The sequence below is a fragment of the Lutra lutra genome, chromosome 17, assembly GCF_902655055.1.
Source record: "Lutra lutra chromosome 17, mLutLut1.2, whole genome shotgun sequence".
Classification (NCBI taxonomy): domain Eukaryota; kingdom Metazoa; phylum Chordata; class Mammalia; order Carnivora; family Mustelidae; genus Lutra; species Lutra lutra.
In genome coordinates this window covers 3,221,140-3,237,496 of record NC_062294.1, presented here as the reverse complement: position 1 = coordinate 3,237,496, position 16,357 = coordinate 3,221,140, and the positions used below count along the sequence as shown (strand labels likewise).

The 16,357-nt window shown below is 59.1% G+C and overlaps 1 protein-coding gene across 1 annotated transcript in view; it reads right to left on the bottom strand.

The window, feature by feature from the left end:
* Positions 1 to 5,800: 5,800 nt before the first annotated feature.
* The window catches only part of C17H16orf74 (chromosome 17 C16orf74 homolog), a 30,068-nt gene continuing 19,511 nt past the window's right edge, over positions 5,801 to 16,357 (bottom strand). Inside the window, exons 3-4 of the mRNA XM_047711433.1 lie at positions 8,570 to 8,713; positions 5,801 to 6,330 (exon numbers count right to left, since the gene is read on the bottom strand). Coding sequence (XP_047567389.1) covers positions 6,272 to 6,330; positions 8,570 to 8,713 — 203 coding nt within the window. The 3' untranslated portion in view covers positions 5,801 to 6,271. The remainder of the gene's footprint in view (positions 6,331 to 8,569; positions 8,714 to 16,357) is intronic.

Sequence of the window (16,357 nt, the reverse complement as noted above, 5' to 3'; positions counted from 1 at the left end):
GGGTTAAGGCCTCTGCCTTCAGCTCAGGTCATGGTCTTGGGGTCCTGGGATCGAGCCCCACATCGGGCTCTCTGCTCGGCAGGGAGCCTGCTTCCCCCTCTCTCTCTGCCTGCCTCTCTGCCTACTTCTGATCTCCGCCTGTCAAATAAATAAATTAAAAAAAAAAAACAACTATTCTGGGGGGGGAAAAAGGTCTGTTAAAAAAAAGTCTTGGGGTGCCTGGCTGGCTCTGTTGGTGGAACATGTGACTCTTGATCTCGGGATCATGAGTTCGAGCCCCACGTTGGGTGTAGAGATTACTTAAAAGAAAAATCTCTCCTCCAGGTTCCCGCAGGCCCCCACGCACTCTCATGGTTGAACCTACTGCCCCCTTCAGGACAGTCGGCACCGTGGTACTTTTGGTCACAGCAGCATTTAGGCGGGGTGGAAAGGGCACCTTGGCCTTCAGACCTTAAAGCCGCAATGACAGAGGTCAATGACAGACCTTTCTGCAATGCCAGAAGTGTCCTACCACTGCCCCGTCCAGTGGGGGGGCCACTTAGCCCCGTGTGGAAACAGCATTTGAGGTGTCAGCCACTACGTCGGGTCTGGGGTCCTGGGGCTTGGGCTGAGCACGTTGAGGCAGGACCTGGGGTCCAATCCGCAGAGTGTGTTCATTCCGCCGTTGATTACTTGACCTCCCAGTCTGCATCCCAGCCACGGGAGCCATGTCCTCATGCGCCAGCGGTCACTCCGGCCCACTGGGCCCCGCTGCTTGGGATGGCGGACCAGGGACGGCTCCTCTCTGGCGGCGGCCCACGACGAGGTGCGGTTCTCCCTGCAGAATGCGCTGGGCAAGCAAGGCGGGAAGGACCGGCGGGGGGTCAGCTCTCCGGGGCCTGTGAACAGGATCGTGAGCTCCACGGGAGGTCCTCTGGGGGACGCCAGCCCGGTCAGGGAGGACAAGAATAGACTCACGTTCTAGGTACGAGAACTCTGGTGGCCGCGGTGGGCGTGGCCGCGGTCCAGCAGCCAAGCTGTGAGCAGAAGCCCAGGTGAGCCTTGGCCATGGCCTGGCCTCGGGCAGCCCCAGGGGTCCCGGAGTAGAGACTGTGTGAAACCAGAGCCCATAAACGTCCACCACGGCCCATAAAAGCCCGGCAGCCCCCAGGTGGCCAAGGGAGTTGCCCATCCACCTGTGGCTCCTGGCGGCCGCCCCTCCTGCGGGCCTGTGTGACCCTCCCCGCAGCTCACAGGGCTCCAGGGTTGGGCGGGGGGAGCCCTCCCACCAGCCACCCACGCACATCTCCTCGGAGCCGGGCGGGCGATCTCAAATGGGTCTGACATGGTGCGAATACACTCTGTGTCTTTTTGCCATCTGCTGCTGTCATTAAAACATTACATTTCCATCTGCTTTCACACTTTTCTCCCCTCCCAGCCTCCCCTGCTGGAGACACACAGCACGAATCCCTCGTCTTGTGGGCTGGAACGTTCCCGTACCTCCTGGAACCTGGGAGCTTCTCCGGGACACGCCAGGACTGGGGCAAACCGGCCTTCTCAGGGGTCAGACCTGCTAAGGTCGGTCTAGTTCTGCGTCGCCAGTGACCAGCAGCTCCGAGCCACACCTCGAGACCCACACTTGGCGGGGGGGGGGGGGGGGTGTCGGGGAGAGGGGGGTCACTCACAACGCGCTTTTGTGGTTGCCTTTAATCGTATGCACGACTTCGGCATTAAGAGTAAATGAAAAATATAGTGCAGACCTCTGTGTCCGTTTCTCCCAGGGTGTATTCAAGGAAGAGCGGACTGAAGAAGGGGGAGTCAGGGAGCCGTGCTTTGGGCTCATAAGTCATCATTCCAGACCAGCCCTGAAGAGGCACCCACCCTACCCCCACCCCCTCAGACCTTTCATTGGAAAAGGAATTCGGCGGCCTCCACCCTGGCCGCAGACTTTTATTTTTTAAGTTTTTATTTTTAAGTAATGTCCACACTGAACGTGGGGCCTGAACTCATAGCTCCAAGGTCGGGAATTGCTGCTCCAGCGACTGAGTCAGCCGGGGCCCCCAGACCTCCGGCGTGTTAGTCTGGGTTCTCCTCTCCAGCTCGTCTCTGGGCTCCGGTGGAAGACCCTGCCGGCACAGCATCCCATGATGGGAGCAGATGCTCCCCCGTCAAGTGATAAGGCCCGCCCTCCGTCTGCGAGGTCTCTCGTGATTGACCCAAGACCACAATGCATTTGACCTTCACTGCCGGCCAGCACGCACCCACCGACCTTTGCCCCATGTTTTCCTTAGATAAACTGGAAGTATTTTCGGCACTTTGGAGACAGCCTTCGAGCTGCTAGTCCCCTGTCTTCTGGGTGTCGGCCTCACTGAAATAAATTCCTTTCTTGTTTTCCTACCACGGCGGCGGGTTTTGTCAGCGGCGAGTGGCCGGCGAGGTCTGCCCGGGAGGCGGGACCAGACGCTCTTGCTTCCCTGCGCCCCGGGCTACGTCGTGAAGGGTCAAGCCCACAAAGGTGGTTGTGACCGCATGGGGGGGCCTGGTGGGTCTTCTCCGACGCGGCTGTGCTAACGTCCCCGCGAACATTCTGGAGGACTCTCGGTCCCATGCCACATGTTAGTCTGGGTTTGGCGTGTTCCCTCGTTTAATCTTCCCCCAAAGCCTAGTTATCAACCCCACTTGGAGATCAAGGAAACTGAGACTCAGGGACGCAGAGCACCCGTTCGAGGCCCCCTGCTGATAAATGGGGCACAGGGACTGACCGGGCTCAGGCTGGGAAGCAGGAATCCACCGTCAGTCCCAGACTCTGCCCCAGGCTTCTGAAAACATAATCTGCGTGTGAACCAGATGCCCAATGGGGAGCAGCTTTAGGCGTGAGAAGCACTAGTGTAGTCCGGAACATTCCTCAGAGTGCATGGCACTAGGGGGAGGCAGGGGGTGCTCATCTATCCAAAGGGGGGTACCCTGGTAGGGCGAGCTGACCTTGAGAGTCCTCTGCCCACCTGCTCCCACTCCCAAGAAAGCCCCAGTTGCTTGTTCTGGAACGCTGGGCTCCCTAGCTCCCCCGCACATATCCCTGGTGGATGGCTCTGGATACCCCACTCTCACCTCCCACCCCACGTTCATACCTTCAGTGTCAACGTAATCCTCAGGTCCCCGGACATTGTCTCCACTCCCCAGCTGAGAACGGAGGCCCAGAGGGGTTGGTGACCAGCCTGATTGGAATGACTACCACGGACTGGCTGTCTGATCCCTGCCAGGTACCAAGGAGGGATTTTATGGAGACTGTTTCACTGAATCCTCATCTCCCCATCTTATCCGCACTTTCCAGGTGAAAAGAAGGTTCAGAGAGGTTGAGTGACTTTCCAAAGTCACACAGTACAATGTGGGTCTTGCTGACCCCAAAGCCCTTGCTCGTACCCACTCCCCCCTTCTTTCTACAGCTCCTATGGGGGATGCTACAGCCACAGTGGGGGCCTGCTGCCTTCGTGCAAGCCCTCCCAGGGCAAGAGCGTGCACTGAGCAAGCCCCCTCCACCTCGGCCCTCCCTTGTGGGGACACAGAGCACACTTGAAGGCAGAGGCTTAGGGACGGGTGCTGGGCCGTGCCATGGTGTTTGCTGCAGCTTGGGGATGCAGATGTCCCCAGGAAAGGTCTCTCTCCTGTTACTAAGGATGCTGGCTTCACCGAGGAGGAGGTCCTAGGTATAAGAAGCACAAAGCCAGGGACTGGCACGGACACCTTGGGCGCCATGAGAGCAAGGAAACTCACTCTGCCCTGCGAGAAAGCCAGAGCCAGCTTCCTGGGACTGGGCGGCCTCTGACCAAGCCCCTCCTGCCTGGGCTCCAGCTCGCAGCCCTCTTGCTGTTGCCATGGGCACTAAAAGCCTGGGATGAAGCCGGGATTAGCCACAGCAGGTTGCTGAGTGGGCTGGAGGCCTCCGAGCTGTGGGGCTCCTGCCGCGCCCGGGCTTGTGGACCTAGTCGGTCTTCAGGGCTCATGCCCAGCCCCAGCCCTGAGGCCCAGCAACCCCCTGGTGCCCAAAGCGGGGGACTAGGGCCCCACGTGATAAGCAGGAGCTGTGAATACACTCGTGTGGACAGCACCCTCATGGACAGCACCCTGGGGAGGGGCTGGCCACAACAGGAGACACACGAAGCCGCTGTGAACCCAGCTCCTCGCGGCCACCCACCCAAACACCAGGGAGCGGGACATCGATGTTCGCTAACCTAAGCCGAGTTTGGGGAGCACGTGTCGCTGAGTCTCTCTGGGTTGCTACAAATGTTCTCTCTCACGTTTCCGGAGGTTGGGAAGTCTGAGATCGAGGCACGAGTACTCCAGCGTCTGGTGACAGCCTTCTTCCCGGGACGCAGCTGGCCATGACCTCTCATGGTGGGATGTCTCGGAGGTCTCTCTTGTAAGGGCACCACTCCATTCCCAAGGGCTGCAGCTGCATGGCCTGGTTACCTCCCTGCTCCCCCCGCCCATCACACTGGGGACTAGGTCTCAACATGCCAGTGTGGGGGGTGGGTACACATTCAGCCTCGAGTGGGGCTTGTTTGTTACACAGCAATGTCAAAGCAAAAAAGCACGTTGACTAATACCTCTAGGAGTTTCCTCTAAGAGACTCCTATGAGTTCGATGTGCTCAGAACAGCGCGAAGTCACAGAAACCTCGTGCACCTGTCGTGGGTGAGCTCTGGGAACACGTGGGCAATGCGACAGTGTCACTGCCTTCTGGAATCTTGTCTTTGCTTTTTAAAAGATTTTATGTATTTATTTATTAAGAGGGAGCAGGCACTGGGGGAGGGGCGGGGGGGTGGAGAGGGAGCGAGCAGACCCCCCCAGAGAGTTTTGGCCTTTGCTCTGGGCTCCTGCTAGGTGACCTCAAGGCTCTAGGAATGTCCTGCCTGATAAGACTATCTTTGTTTACCTGGAGCCTCCGCCTCACAGAACAGGCTGACGGTGTGATTTACAGAGGGGTTGGGGACTGAGGTCACTGTGTGGGCAGCCAGCCGTGTCTACGTGGCCAACCCCCAGGGAAAACCACGGACCCCCCTCCCCACCCTCAAGGCACTGCCCTGGCTGGCGCTGCCCAGAGCGTGCGTCATCCTGGAGGCTGGAAAGCCAAATGCTGCCTGCGAGACGTCCCTGTGTGCTCTCTCCTGGGCCCTACCCTTGTCGTCTCTGCCCTTTGAGGATTGTCATCTACATTCTTTCGCTGTAGGAAACCATAAACACAGCAGCCCGAGTGGCTTTTCTGAGTCCTGAGTCCCTCTGGTGAATTCCTGAACCCAAGAGTGGACCTGGGGTCCCTCCTGAACTGCAGGTCCCTCCCCACTCCCTGTGTGGCCCCGGATCACCTTCCAGATAAAGTCTTTCCCCACAAGCCTTTGCTCTAGGGTTTGCTGCTTTGGGAAAGGGACAACTCAGGGGGAGCCACACAGCCTCTGAGGGAAGCCAGACACAGAGGCCACCATCAGAACCGTCTAGAAGGGGAACGGGACACCAACGATTTCATGTTCTTGACAAAACTGAACCCAGACCCCCTGCCTCTCCGTCCTAGAGATGTATCATGACTAGGACCCCACAGCTGGCGAGGACGGAACTGGGACTCCGGCCCATGTAACTCAGAATCCACGCCTTGGACCACAGGCTTCTTTGGCCGTGTGCGAATCGGGGGCGGGAGTGGGGGGGACACAACTATCCGAAGCCCCCCCCCACGGCCAGCCCCACCCCTCCCTCTGCAGGAAGCAATTCTCTTCACCTCTGCACCTGTGTGCGCTCCATCGACGATGCCGGGCCCAAGAAGTGGGGTTCACTGATGGTGACAGACGACCTTTATTTGTAACGCAAAAAAGGAATTACGAATCACCTTCTGTACTGCTTGGAAGTCTGTGAAACAACGTGTAAAAAATGGAGCGGCCGCTCGGCAAGTTCTTGTGTGTGTTGGCCTCATGCACACCCGTCGGTGTGGCCCAGGGCTCAGGGAGGGGACTCTGTCCAGAAGAAAGCCTCTCCCCGCCCCCCGGGGCAGCCGCTGCCATGACCGCATGGCGTGAAGGGTCTGGTCTGGTCCGCTCAGCGGGGCCTGGGAAACATGGCCCTGGGGCCAGCGGATTCCACGCTCTATTTGCCACCTCACAACCGGTCGGGCTCCTGAATCCCTCATTCTCCCATCCAGTGTCCAGCGGGCTCGGTGCATCTGTCCCAGGCAGCCACGGCCCCAGGGACATGTGGATTGGGGCGGCTGGAGCGGGGTGTGAGGACACTCTCCGACCTGTGCCTCCTCCTCAGGCCTCGGGGTCTATCTCTCCATCCTCTGGGGACGACCCCGTCTCCTCCAGCCATACTAGGAGGAAAAGGAGGAATCAGCATCTGGGTGGGCACTCACCGCCTCCGGCTCCCTTCCCCACAGAGCTCCAGGGCCAGAGCCTCTGGGCTCTCCGCTTTGTCCACCACCTTGAGCTCCCCCCACATACCGGCAAGTAAGGGGGCCGACCCCGTGACACTGGCTCTCGTGGGTCCTCCCCACGCACCCTCAGCCCACACCCAACGCAGAGCCTGCCCGCGGCCCTGGCCGAGGTTCCTCGGATTGTACCCCTGGGCCCCATCCCTGGCTTAGCATCTCCTGGGAGGGAGGTGCCTTCAAGGCCGGGGCTGCACTGGAGGTCCATACCTCGATGCCCCGTCCCAGAGATGGGAAGTTGAGGCCCAGCGGTGGGTGTGGAGACCTGCTCCAAGCCGGGCAGGGAGGCCCAAACCCTCACCGCCTGGGGAGGCCCAGGTCTCTGACAATCCCTTGGAGCCAGGAGCACTGGATAAGGTGTCACCCAGGTCTGGTGGTTTCCTCCTGTTCTAAATGCCACTGGTGACAACATGAACAACATAGCCTCTGTGCAGGGCATGACATCAGACCCTGTCTGTCCTGTCCCCGGTCCTCCCAACCTGTCAGAGGCACCATTTTACAGATGGGAAAATCAAGCCTCAGGGACGTAGTACCTCTTGCTCAGTGTCACTAGGTGCTAAGTCATAGAGCAGGGACCGAAGTGAGGGCTTCTGATCCCGAGGTCTGCGCCCTTTATCCCATGCCTCCGTTCTCTGAAAGGGGAAAGGCAGAGGGATGGGGCCCGGCCAGGTAGGACTGGAGGGTATGGCCCTACAGGCTCTCTGCGCTGACCCAGCCCTGGAGCTACTTGCACTCAAAGGGGCCTTCTGGGGTTTTGGAATTCCTCTGAGCTCAGGGACTCTGACCTAGTAAAGTAACCCTAAGTCTCCCCACATTCACCTTGGCCCTGGGGGCAAGGAAGGTAGTTATGACCCCATTTTACAGATGGAGACACCAAGGCTGGCAGGGCAGGGAGCCTAATGGCAGAGCAAAGGGCCTGAGTCTCTGCTGTCTGCACTGAGCTCTCTAGTTGGACACAGGAACAAGAGACCAGCTCTTCTCCCACCTTGCTGTGTGCCCCTGGGTGAGTCACTGTCCCTCTCTGGACCTCAGGGTTCCCATCTGTAAACTAGAGAAAAGGGCGTTACTCACAGCCCTCAGTGTTGGCAGGAGAACAAACATTGTGAGAAGTCTTCAGCCTGGTACCTGGCACGTGGGAAGGTGACACGGGAAGGTGACCCACGGTGAGTCATTACTGGAATGGCCCAGCACCAGTCCCTGCATAGGGCCCAGCCCTGAGGGGGTCCAGTGGCTTCTCCCCAATCACCTGCCCTGGTAGAGCAGGTCAGGACTTACAGAAGAGTCTACCCCACCCCTGGCTGGTTGTTGACTGATGCTGGCCACTGGGAGGGCGCCAGGAGGACGCCACAGGGCGAGCGCCAGATCACACGGCCGGCCCTGACTCCCAACCCTGACACTGACCAGCTATATGGCGAGTGTCTCGACCTCTCTGAACCTCACTCTACCCGCCTGTAAAACGGGGATGGAAACGGGACCTAGCCCGGAGTTACCCTGAGAACTCAATGAGAAACCGCCCACCGCTAACATCAGTACTTTTCACTCCTCGCAGCGGCAGCCTCGGCACTGAGCACAGGCGTGGCCCCATCAATCTCTCTGATGAACAAACAAGTCACCCCACTGGCTCCAACAGCGTCCACAATGTCCCCAGGCCGGGGCCCGGGGCTGCACCTCTCTCTGGGAACCGGTCTGTCTCCTGCCCACTTCCCGCAGTGAGCAGCATCTCGAAGGCCGGGGAGCAGCTGGGCCCGGACATGGTGTGTTCCCGAGCTATCCTGTCCAGCTGAGCTGCTGTGGCCGGCAAGACGAAGCCCCCGTCCCCAGCTGGCCCGGGAAGGCACCTCCATCCATTACCTTGCTGGGTCCGCCCAGCCCCATCCATCAGGCGCCCCAGCTGCTGGCAGGGGCTGTCGAGTGAATTACTCGATAGGCCACGTCTCGCCGAGGCTAGCGCATGTGAGGGACCCTCAGGGCCGCGGACGCAGATCCGAGCAGAAATTTTTAACCCACCCCAGCAGGTGGGGACGTGAGCTCAGACCCCCCCAGCACAAAGAGGGGGGTCCCCGCGAGCTGTCCCCAGCCAGGCCCCCAGACACACTGGGCAGCGGCGGCCCGGCGGCCTCACCTGTCTGCCCGGAGTCCCGCGGCAGCATCATGCCCGTGGGGGTCGGGGGCGTGATGATGATGTTGGGTACATCCAGGTGCTTGTCGCTCAGGACGGGGGCCTCGTCATGGCTGCTCCCGCCGCTGCTGCCACACATTTTAAAGCCTGAGGAGGCGGGCCGTGGGACACACACGTACACACACACACGACAGGGAGACAAGCATCAGCGGGCGTTGGGGACTGGCGGGGCTGGTGGCCTGCCTCCCTCCCTCAGCGCCGCTCCTCTCGAAGGACCCGGAGGTCTGCTGGCCCCCGCTTTGCACACAAGGGGTCGCTGAGGCACGGGGCCACAGGATGACCTGTCCACGCCTACCTCGTTCAGGCAGAGCACCGAGTTTCACGGGCTTTGTTCACTAACGTGGCCCCAGAGCGGGGGGCGCCCAGAACAGGGCTGTAAACATGAGCCTGGCCCCCAGTACCTCCCCCCATGTCTCCGACCACAAGGGCTGGTCAGGTGCCCCGTGTCCTCCTGTGTCAGTCTGGGCAGGCTGTGCTTTCCCGGGAATCTGCCCATTTTTTCCTCCCCATTGGTGAATCTGTGGTCCTGGGGCTGCCGGAGTGAGGTTCAGGGGACCCGGCCATGCCCCGTTACAGACCTCCAGCTGACAGAAAGGCACCCGCTGACCCGCACTACACGCCTCGCTCCATTCTTCCCTGAGTCAGCGGAACACGATGCGCTAGAAAGCAGAGTGTCCGCCGCAAGGCCTCCCTTTTCTACTTCACCCTCCGACCCCCGAGCCATCCTAACCCGGGACAAGCCCGCGGGTGCCATCCCTCAGCATCTCTGCTCTCCTTCTCCCTCCCTTCCCACACCCCGAAACAGTCTCTCCGCAGGAAACTGCAAACCCGATCATACCACATACCTGTGGGACCCTCACTTCCTCCTGACCACCCAGCTATAAGCGGTGGCTCCAAAGTGTGTTCCCCGGAACGCTGGCCTCCTGAGACTCCCTCGGGAAGGGGGTTCCATGATCACACAAGTTTGGGAATACCACATATCTCAGTGTTGACTGGATCCCATCTAATCTATCCTTGTCTTAGAGATCCTCATGCATGTTGGAGAATTAAAGGCTCTGAGAAGTCCTGCAACAGGGAAGCAGCTTTCATAGAGCTTAACCCTGGGCTTCCTGAACTTAAGTCACCTCAGGGTCTGTTTTGGAAGGGATGCCTGTTAACATCTCACAGAACCATGAGTTCTGAAATACATTTTGGGAAACGCTGATCATGAATCACGCCAGCCTTCACAATCTGGCCCAAACTACCTGCAGTTTCATTCCTCGCCACTTGCCTGCACTCCCCAAACTGCTCACAGTTTCCCAAAACCCTGAGTTCCCCATGCCTTCGGGCCTTTGCCCGTGCTACTCTCTCTGTCTGGAATGCTCTTTCTTCCTTTGCCAGGGCAATGCGCTCCTACTTAGCCTTCAAAGCCCAGCAAAATAGGCTCTCCTTCGGGGAAGCTGTCCCAGCAAATACGATCCCTCCCTCCTTTGTCCATCCACCCGATTCACTCATCCATCTTCCTCCAGCACTGATCACACTGTACCAAAACATTAGTTCTTAATTCTGTTTCCCTTTACAGAGGGCGGCCAGTGTCTCACTCATTGGTCTCCCTTGGGCCCACACAGTGCCTGGGAGAGGGCAAGTGGTGGGCTGTCAACCGGAAATGAGAAACACCTTTGGGCACTGCTGAACTGGGTGTTAAATCCTTGCCTCCAGACCCCACACCTCTTTGTTCTTCACCCCAAAGAGCCCCGGACTGGGATGACATTCGCTCAGGTATCTGGGTCCCTGTCCCAGCAGGAGCTGGGGAATGGGGTGATTGTCATTCCTGCGGCTCCTTGATGGCCCCTGGGGGAGGGGTCGTGGTTCTCAAGCTTGTCTCCTAGAGGTGGAGTCTGATTTGCCTCCCCTCCCGTGTAGATGGTCTCAGCATGGATTCCTTCGCACAGCATATGACAGAAAGCATGGCGTGGGACTTCCAAGACAAGGTCACAAAAGACTGACGCTTCCTCCTTGCCCTCTGGCTCTGGGGGAAGCCAGCCACCATGCTGCGGGACCAGCAAGCAGCTGGGCGTGGGGGTGTGTGATGAGGGACTGAGGCTTCCTGCCAGCAGCCCTGTGAGGGAGCCACCAGGACAGGGAGTCCTCCAGCCCAGCCAAGCATTCGGACGACACAGCAGCTCTGGCTGACCGCTTAAATGTCGCCCCACAAGAGACCCTGAGCCAGAGGCCCCCAGCGCAGTCGCTCCTGAATTCCCAAGCCACAGACACGGAGATAATACATGTTCAAGCCACTGAGTTTGAGGGTAATTTGTCATATGGAATTGGAAGCTGATGCAGGCCACAGAGCTCGCCCCGACCACAGGAGGAGGAAGGGACAGCAGGTGCACAGTGGGAAGGCCGTACCCGCTGTGCTGTGGGAAAATCACAGGGGGCTTCTCAGGGTGACCTTTGGTCCCCGAAGGGGTGCTCCTCTGATGGGCAGCTCATGCCTGGACTGTCAAAGACAGCCTGTTCGAATCTACAAAAGCATGACCATCAGGTGACCTAAAGCAATGGAATCAGGCCAATTTCTTGGCCCATCCGCAGCGTGACCCGGGCTGTGTGCTCGGAAAAGCCGCCACAGCAGCAGCAGGCACAGTGGTGAGCCCACTGGCTCTAATGCAGGCCAGCTGCTTGCTCTGCGTGGTCAGGAGCCTCGTGCTCGGCTTCCAGGAGGCCACGGCCAAGCCCCTGGGCTGCCATGCTGGCAGGAGAGCCTTTGTTTGCCTTTGGGCCCTCGTCACACTGGACAGTCCAGCCACACGGACTCGGAGTGACACCCAGAGGGACTGGAGACAGACATGCCTCATGGGCAGTCAACTGTGCCTTTGTAATCAAGTCCCAATGTGTTTGTGCCTTTGGCCTGCCGTGACAGAGGACCACAGACTGTAGGGATCCAACCACAGGACCTCACTCTCCCCTAGTCTGGAGGCCAGACATCGAGAGCACTGGGCCGCCAGAGCTGGCTCCTTCTGAGGTCGCGAGCGAGACCGGGTCTCATGCCTCTCCCCCTGCTCTTGGTGGTTCGTGGACAAAGTTTGGTGTCCTTTGGCTTACAGACACATCTCCCGATTTCTGCCTTCGTCTTCACACGGCTTCTCCCTGCGTGTGAGTCTCTATCCAAATGTCCCCTTTTCCTAAGGACACCAGGCATATTGGGTCATGGATTAAAATCCATAATAATCCGTGCTGGATTATTACTTCACCTAGGATGTCCTCTTGTTAACTCGTCACATCTGCAGGAACCCCATTTCCAAATAAGGTCACATGCTAGGGTCCTGGGGGCTAGGACTTCGACATATGAATTTGGGGGGACACAGTTCAGCCCAGAAACCCCAGTAAAAACTCTGAACACTGAGGCTCAGGCGATCTTCCCTGATTGGCACCACTGTGTGTGTGTGTGTGTGTATCTGTGTGTGTGACACGTCTACTCCAAGAGCGTAACACATCTGGGACTCTGCGGAGAGGACGAGAGCTCTGTCCGGAACTTCGCTGGACTCTGCCCTACACACTTCCTCGGTTTGGCCGATTGGAATCCGTGTCCCTTCCCTGTAATAAATCATCACCACGAGTACAAGGACTTCCAGCGAGTTCTATGCGTCTTTCTAGGGACTCACAGAACCCCTGAGCCCGCAGCTGCTGTCAGGAGTGAGGCTGTTCTCCAAACTGTGTTCCCTCTGACTTCCTGTTTTCACTGACAAAACGGGGTGGCTGGACCCACGTCTGTGGGCCGGGGAGAGGACGACACGGCGGCTGGCGGACGGCCTGCTCCCTTCCGGGGAACTCAGCCGCCGTTCCCTGCGCGGCTTCCTCCTTCACTCACACCAACTCAAGCCTGGACGGGCTTTCCCAGGCAATGCCCCAGCCTCCGCCCCGTCCTGAACCCCGACCCTACTTCCTCCCTGGGTGGCGCACTCTGAAACACCCAGGCCGGTCAGTTCTTCGAGAAGAGGCCGTGTCTCCCCCACCAGACTCCACGCCCCTTGGGAGCACCCACGGAGGCGGCCGCCAACCTGGTGGAAAGAAGGACCGGCCAGAATGCGAGGCCCAGGAAAACAAGCCGGAGGAGGCTGTCCTGTTGTCACCTGTCACGGCCGCATTTACGGGCCACTCGCCGCAGGCCAGGCGCGTGACGGGTGCTTTCTCCGTCGGTCTTCACGGCTCCCACTGAGCTGAGAAGTCTAAGCAGACCCATCTCATGGATGTGGAGACTGAGGACCAGAGGGAAGAAGAACTTACCCTCAGTTGCACAGCTCGGCAGACAGCGCGTCTGTCTGACCCTGACCGCTGGCGCTCCTCATAACCACGGTGCTACACAATGGAGCCCGCGAACTGCCTGGAAAGGGCCAGTGGGAAGAACTTTCACTTTAGAGGCTCTGCAGTCTCCTGCTGCTTCATTTGGCCATCGTCACAGGAGAGCTGCCACTGACAGTAGGTCAATGAGCGAGGGGCTGAGCTCCAATAAAACTTTTTCTTTTGCTTCCTTTCTTCTTTTATTTTTTTAAAGTAGACTGCAGGGACCCAACATGGGGCTGGAACGCACCACCCTGAGATCAAGACCGGAGCTGATACCAAGAAGGCGATGCTGAAACCAACGGAGCCACCCGGGCCCCCGCCCAATAAAACTTCATTGACAAAAATGAGCAGCGGGCCCAAGGGCTGTGGGCCGCCAGTCCCTGCTCTGTAACATCCGGAAGTCAGGGAGTGTGGATCTGGAACATGCCTGAGGTCCTAACAGGCAGTAACAGAACCCGAAAAGCCTGAGCCTGCCTAACGCCAAAGACAAGTACAAAATCCGAGCCCTGGCTGCTGTTGTCAGTGACCGTCCCTACCTCAGATCGGGGTGCTGGGCTTGAGGAAATGAATGAGTTCACGTCAAGCACTTGCCTAGTGAGCCCGGGGCCTAGAGGGTGCTCAATCCTTATTAGCTTTCTCTATAATCATCCATAAAGAGCGTCTCATGGAGTGCTGGCCACAAAAGGAAGCTCTGATTATTGTTATCTGTAACGGGAGGGAGCCTCCCTGCTCCCTCTCCAAGGCCACTTCCTCTTCGAATATTCCCAAATTCTAAAATAAAATGCTAATGGGGAAGAGCCACACTCCTCCCGCGGCCCCACATTTGCATTTTAACAGGTTCTGGGAGCTTGGCGACAAAGCCCACATTCTTAATCAGGAAGCATCAGGTCACTCAGTGGGCCCTGGAGAGATGCTCAAGGCGGAGAGGAGAGGAAAGGGGAGGAGGGGGGTTGGGAGGAGGGAGGAAAGGAGGAGGGCAGGACTCCAGCGTGTCTCAAATCCACCCCCCCCCCCCAGGGTGGGGGCTGCCCAGCCTCTAGCAAGAGGGAAAAAGCTCTCAGGAGATAAAGCCTACTTTGGGGATTAAAACCAAATGCCAACCCTGCCCCAGACAAGGAGCTCATTTGTGCTAAGGCCAGAATTGTTACTTGTTAATTATGTGCCCGCCTCAGGCCATTAAAAACCCATTTCCTGAAGGGGTGGGCTTGGCTGGGATTCCAGGGGGCCAGGCCCCAAGGAAGCACGGGATGGGGAGCAGAGTCCAGCGCCCCAGAAGTACTGAAACATTTTGGGATGCCACAGGGAGGCTTTCCAGCAGGTGGAGGTCACCTGACTTTGACTGGGCCCTGCTCTGGGGCACGCTCTGCTCTTGGTCCCCGGTCTAGAGCAGGCCCATCTGCCAAAACCCTGGCCTCCAGGACTGGCCTTCCCAGCGGGTGAAATGGGGAGATGCTGTGCGGCAAGGCCAGACTTCCTCGGAAACCTGGTTCCGCCCCTCCCCGCGGCTCGAGGGGAGTGGCTTTCCTCGAGGGGCGTGGCTTTCCCACTTGGCTGCCCACTGGGAATCACGTGGGAAGTATGAAAATGACCAGGGGAGGACCCCACCCCCAGAGCGCGTTTCACTTTTTTTTTTTTTTAAGGGTTCCAGGTCCCACTTGGGGATTGAACTCATGACCCCGAACTCAAGACATGAGCTGAGATTAAGGGTCGGATGCTTAACTGACTGAGCCACCCGGGCCCCCTGGGGCTGCCACGATCTTTAAAAGTACCCAAGTGACTCCACCAGCAGGGGCAGGGGACCCGCGAGCTAGGGTGACCGTGGGAACACAGGGCACTACTCTGCGCCTGTCTTCAGGCTGCAAAAGGGGTTACACCAGTGTTGCAGGCAGGAAGTACCAGGCATGGGGTATGTGGCTGTCGAGCGTGGGAGACACGGCCAAGGGTGAGCCGCTGGCTGGCGCCTGGGGGAGACCACGGTTGGGGACCATGCCGCTTCCTCACACCACCCCGTGGGGGTGGATCCTGGGCCCACACCGTCGTCCAGCTGAGAAAACCGAGGCTCAGAGAAACAAGGTGCTGGGAGGACGGGGCCCGGTGGCTCCAGGCCTGAGCTCTCGCCCTGCCCCTCCTGGCATCCACCACCACTTTTCATCCTTCAGAAGCCCGGAGCCAGGCCTATGCCCAGGATGCCTCGGTTCCCCCTTGCGGCTCCCAGCTGCCCCCAGGCCACTCCCCAACCACCACCGACACCTGTGGCCCAGGGCAGGCTTTGTGGCTCAAGGGCGCCCTCTGCTGCTTTTTTTTTGAGAATGGCACGCTGACTGGTGCCCGGCTTGGAGACAGCCTGGGACCATGTCCCAGGGGCTGTGTCCATCTCCCCAAAGGCGCCGTCACACACGAAGTGGCTCTGTTGGGCTCACGGTGTGGTGGATGCCGGAACATACACCGGGGCTTCCCCCTTTGTAGGGATCCCCCCTTTGGGCCTTGTTTCCTCCCCGGCCAAACAAAGGTAAGTCATCGTCCCCACCTCCAGGGCCGCTGTGGGGGACTAAGATGCGCTGAAGCCCAACCCCCTAGCTGGGGGTTGGGGGTGTGGGGGTGTGGGGGACTGTGGGTGTGGGGTGTTGGGGGGTGCAAGTCCTACGGGCATGTGCTGGCCCTGCGGGGCGTGCTCTGAAAGCGGACGTGGTTATTAATAGCGCGTCTCAGATTCAGCACCTACTTAGCACCTACTCAGATTCAGCTAATACTGAGCACCTACTGGGTTACTTCCAGCCCCCTGAGCACAGGTCAGGAACCTGGTCCCATCCTTGCTGTGGGACAGCTGGGGGGAGGGCAGCTCCCCCAAAATGTTCCTGGTTCCAACTTAACCCTCGGAGACCCGTTTTCCTGGTTGGATCAGACCAGCCCCAGGCTCCGGGGACTCTGGACCCTGACTTTCAGCACTGCCAGCGGGCTGGAACCCCGCCTCGCTTGGCCCTGGCCTTCTTACCCGACGCTCCCTTCCCTTGAGGCACAGAGCTGGGCCCCGAGAGGTGCTCAGTCGGCAGGGGTCAGCGAGTGCCCACTATGTGCCTGGCGTCACTGCAGGTTCTGGGGACGCCGCAGAGGAGGAAAGTCTCAGCACGTTTCTCCGCTCTTCCCCCCCAAACCGTGCCTTCCTCCACCCTCCAGGCCCCCAGTGTGGAAGCGAGGCCCCAAAGATCTCAGCATCAGCTGGAAAAAAAGAGAGAGGGCCCTGGTGTTTCAAACCGCTGTCGGGAGTGTGTGAGGCTCATCGAGGGGAGTCATCAGGTGGTCCTCCCAGTGAGGCCGACAGCACGAGAAGCCCATCTTCCAGAGGGGCACACTGAGGCGCAGAGGAGTCAGGCCGTGCCCAGGGCCATGTGGGAACGGACATGGAGCCTGCCT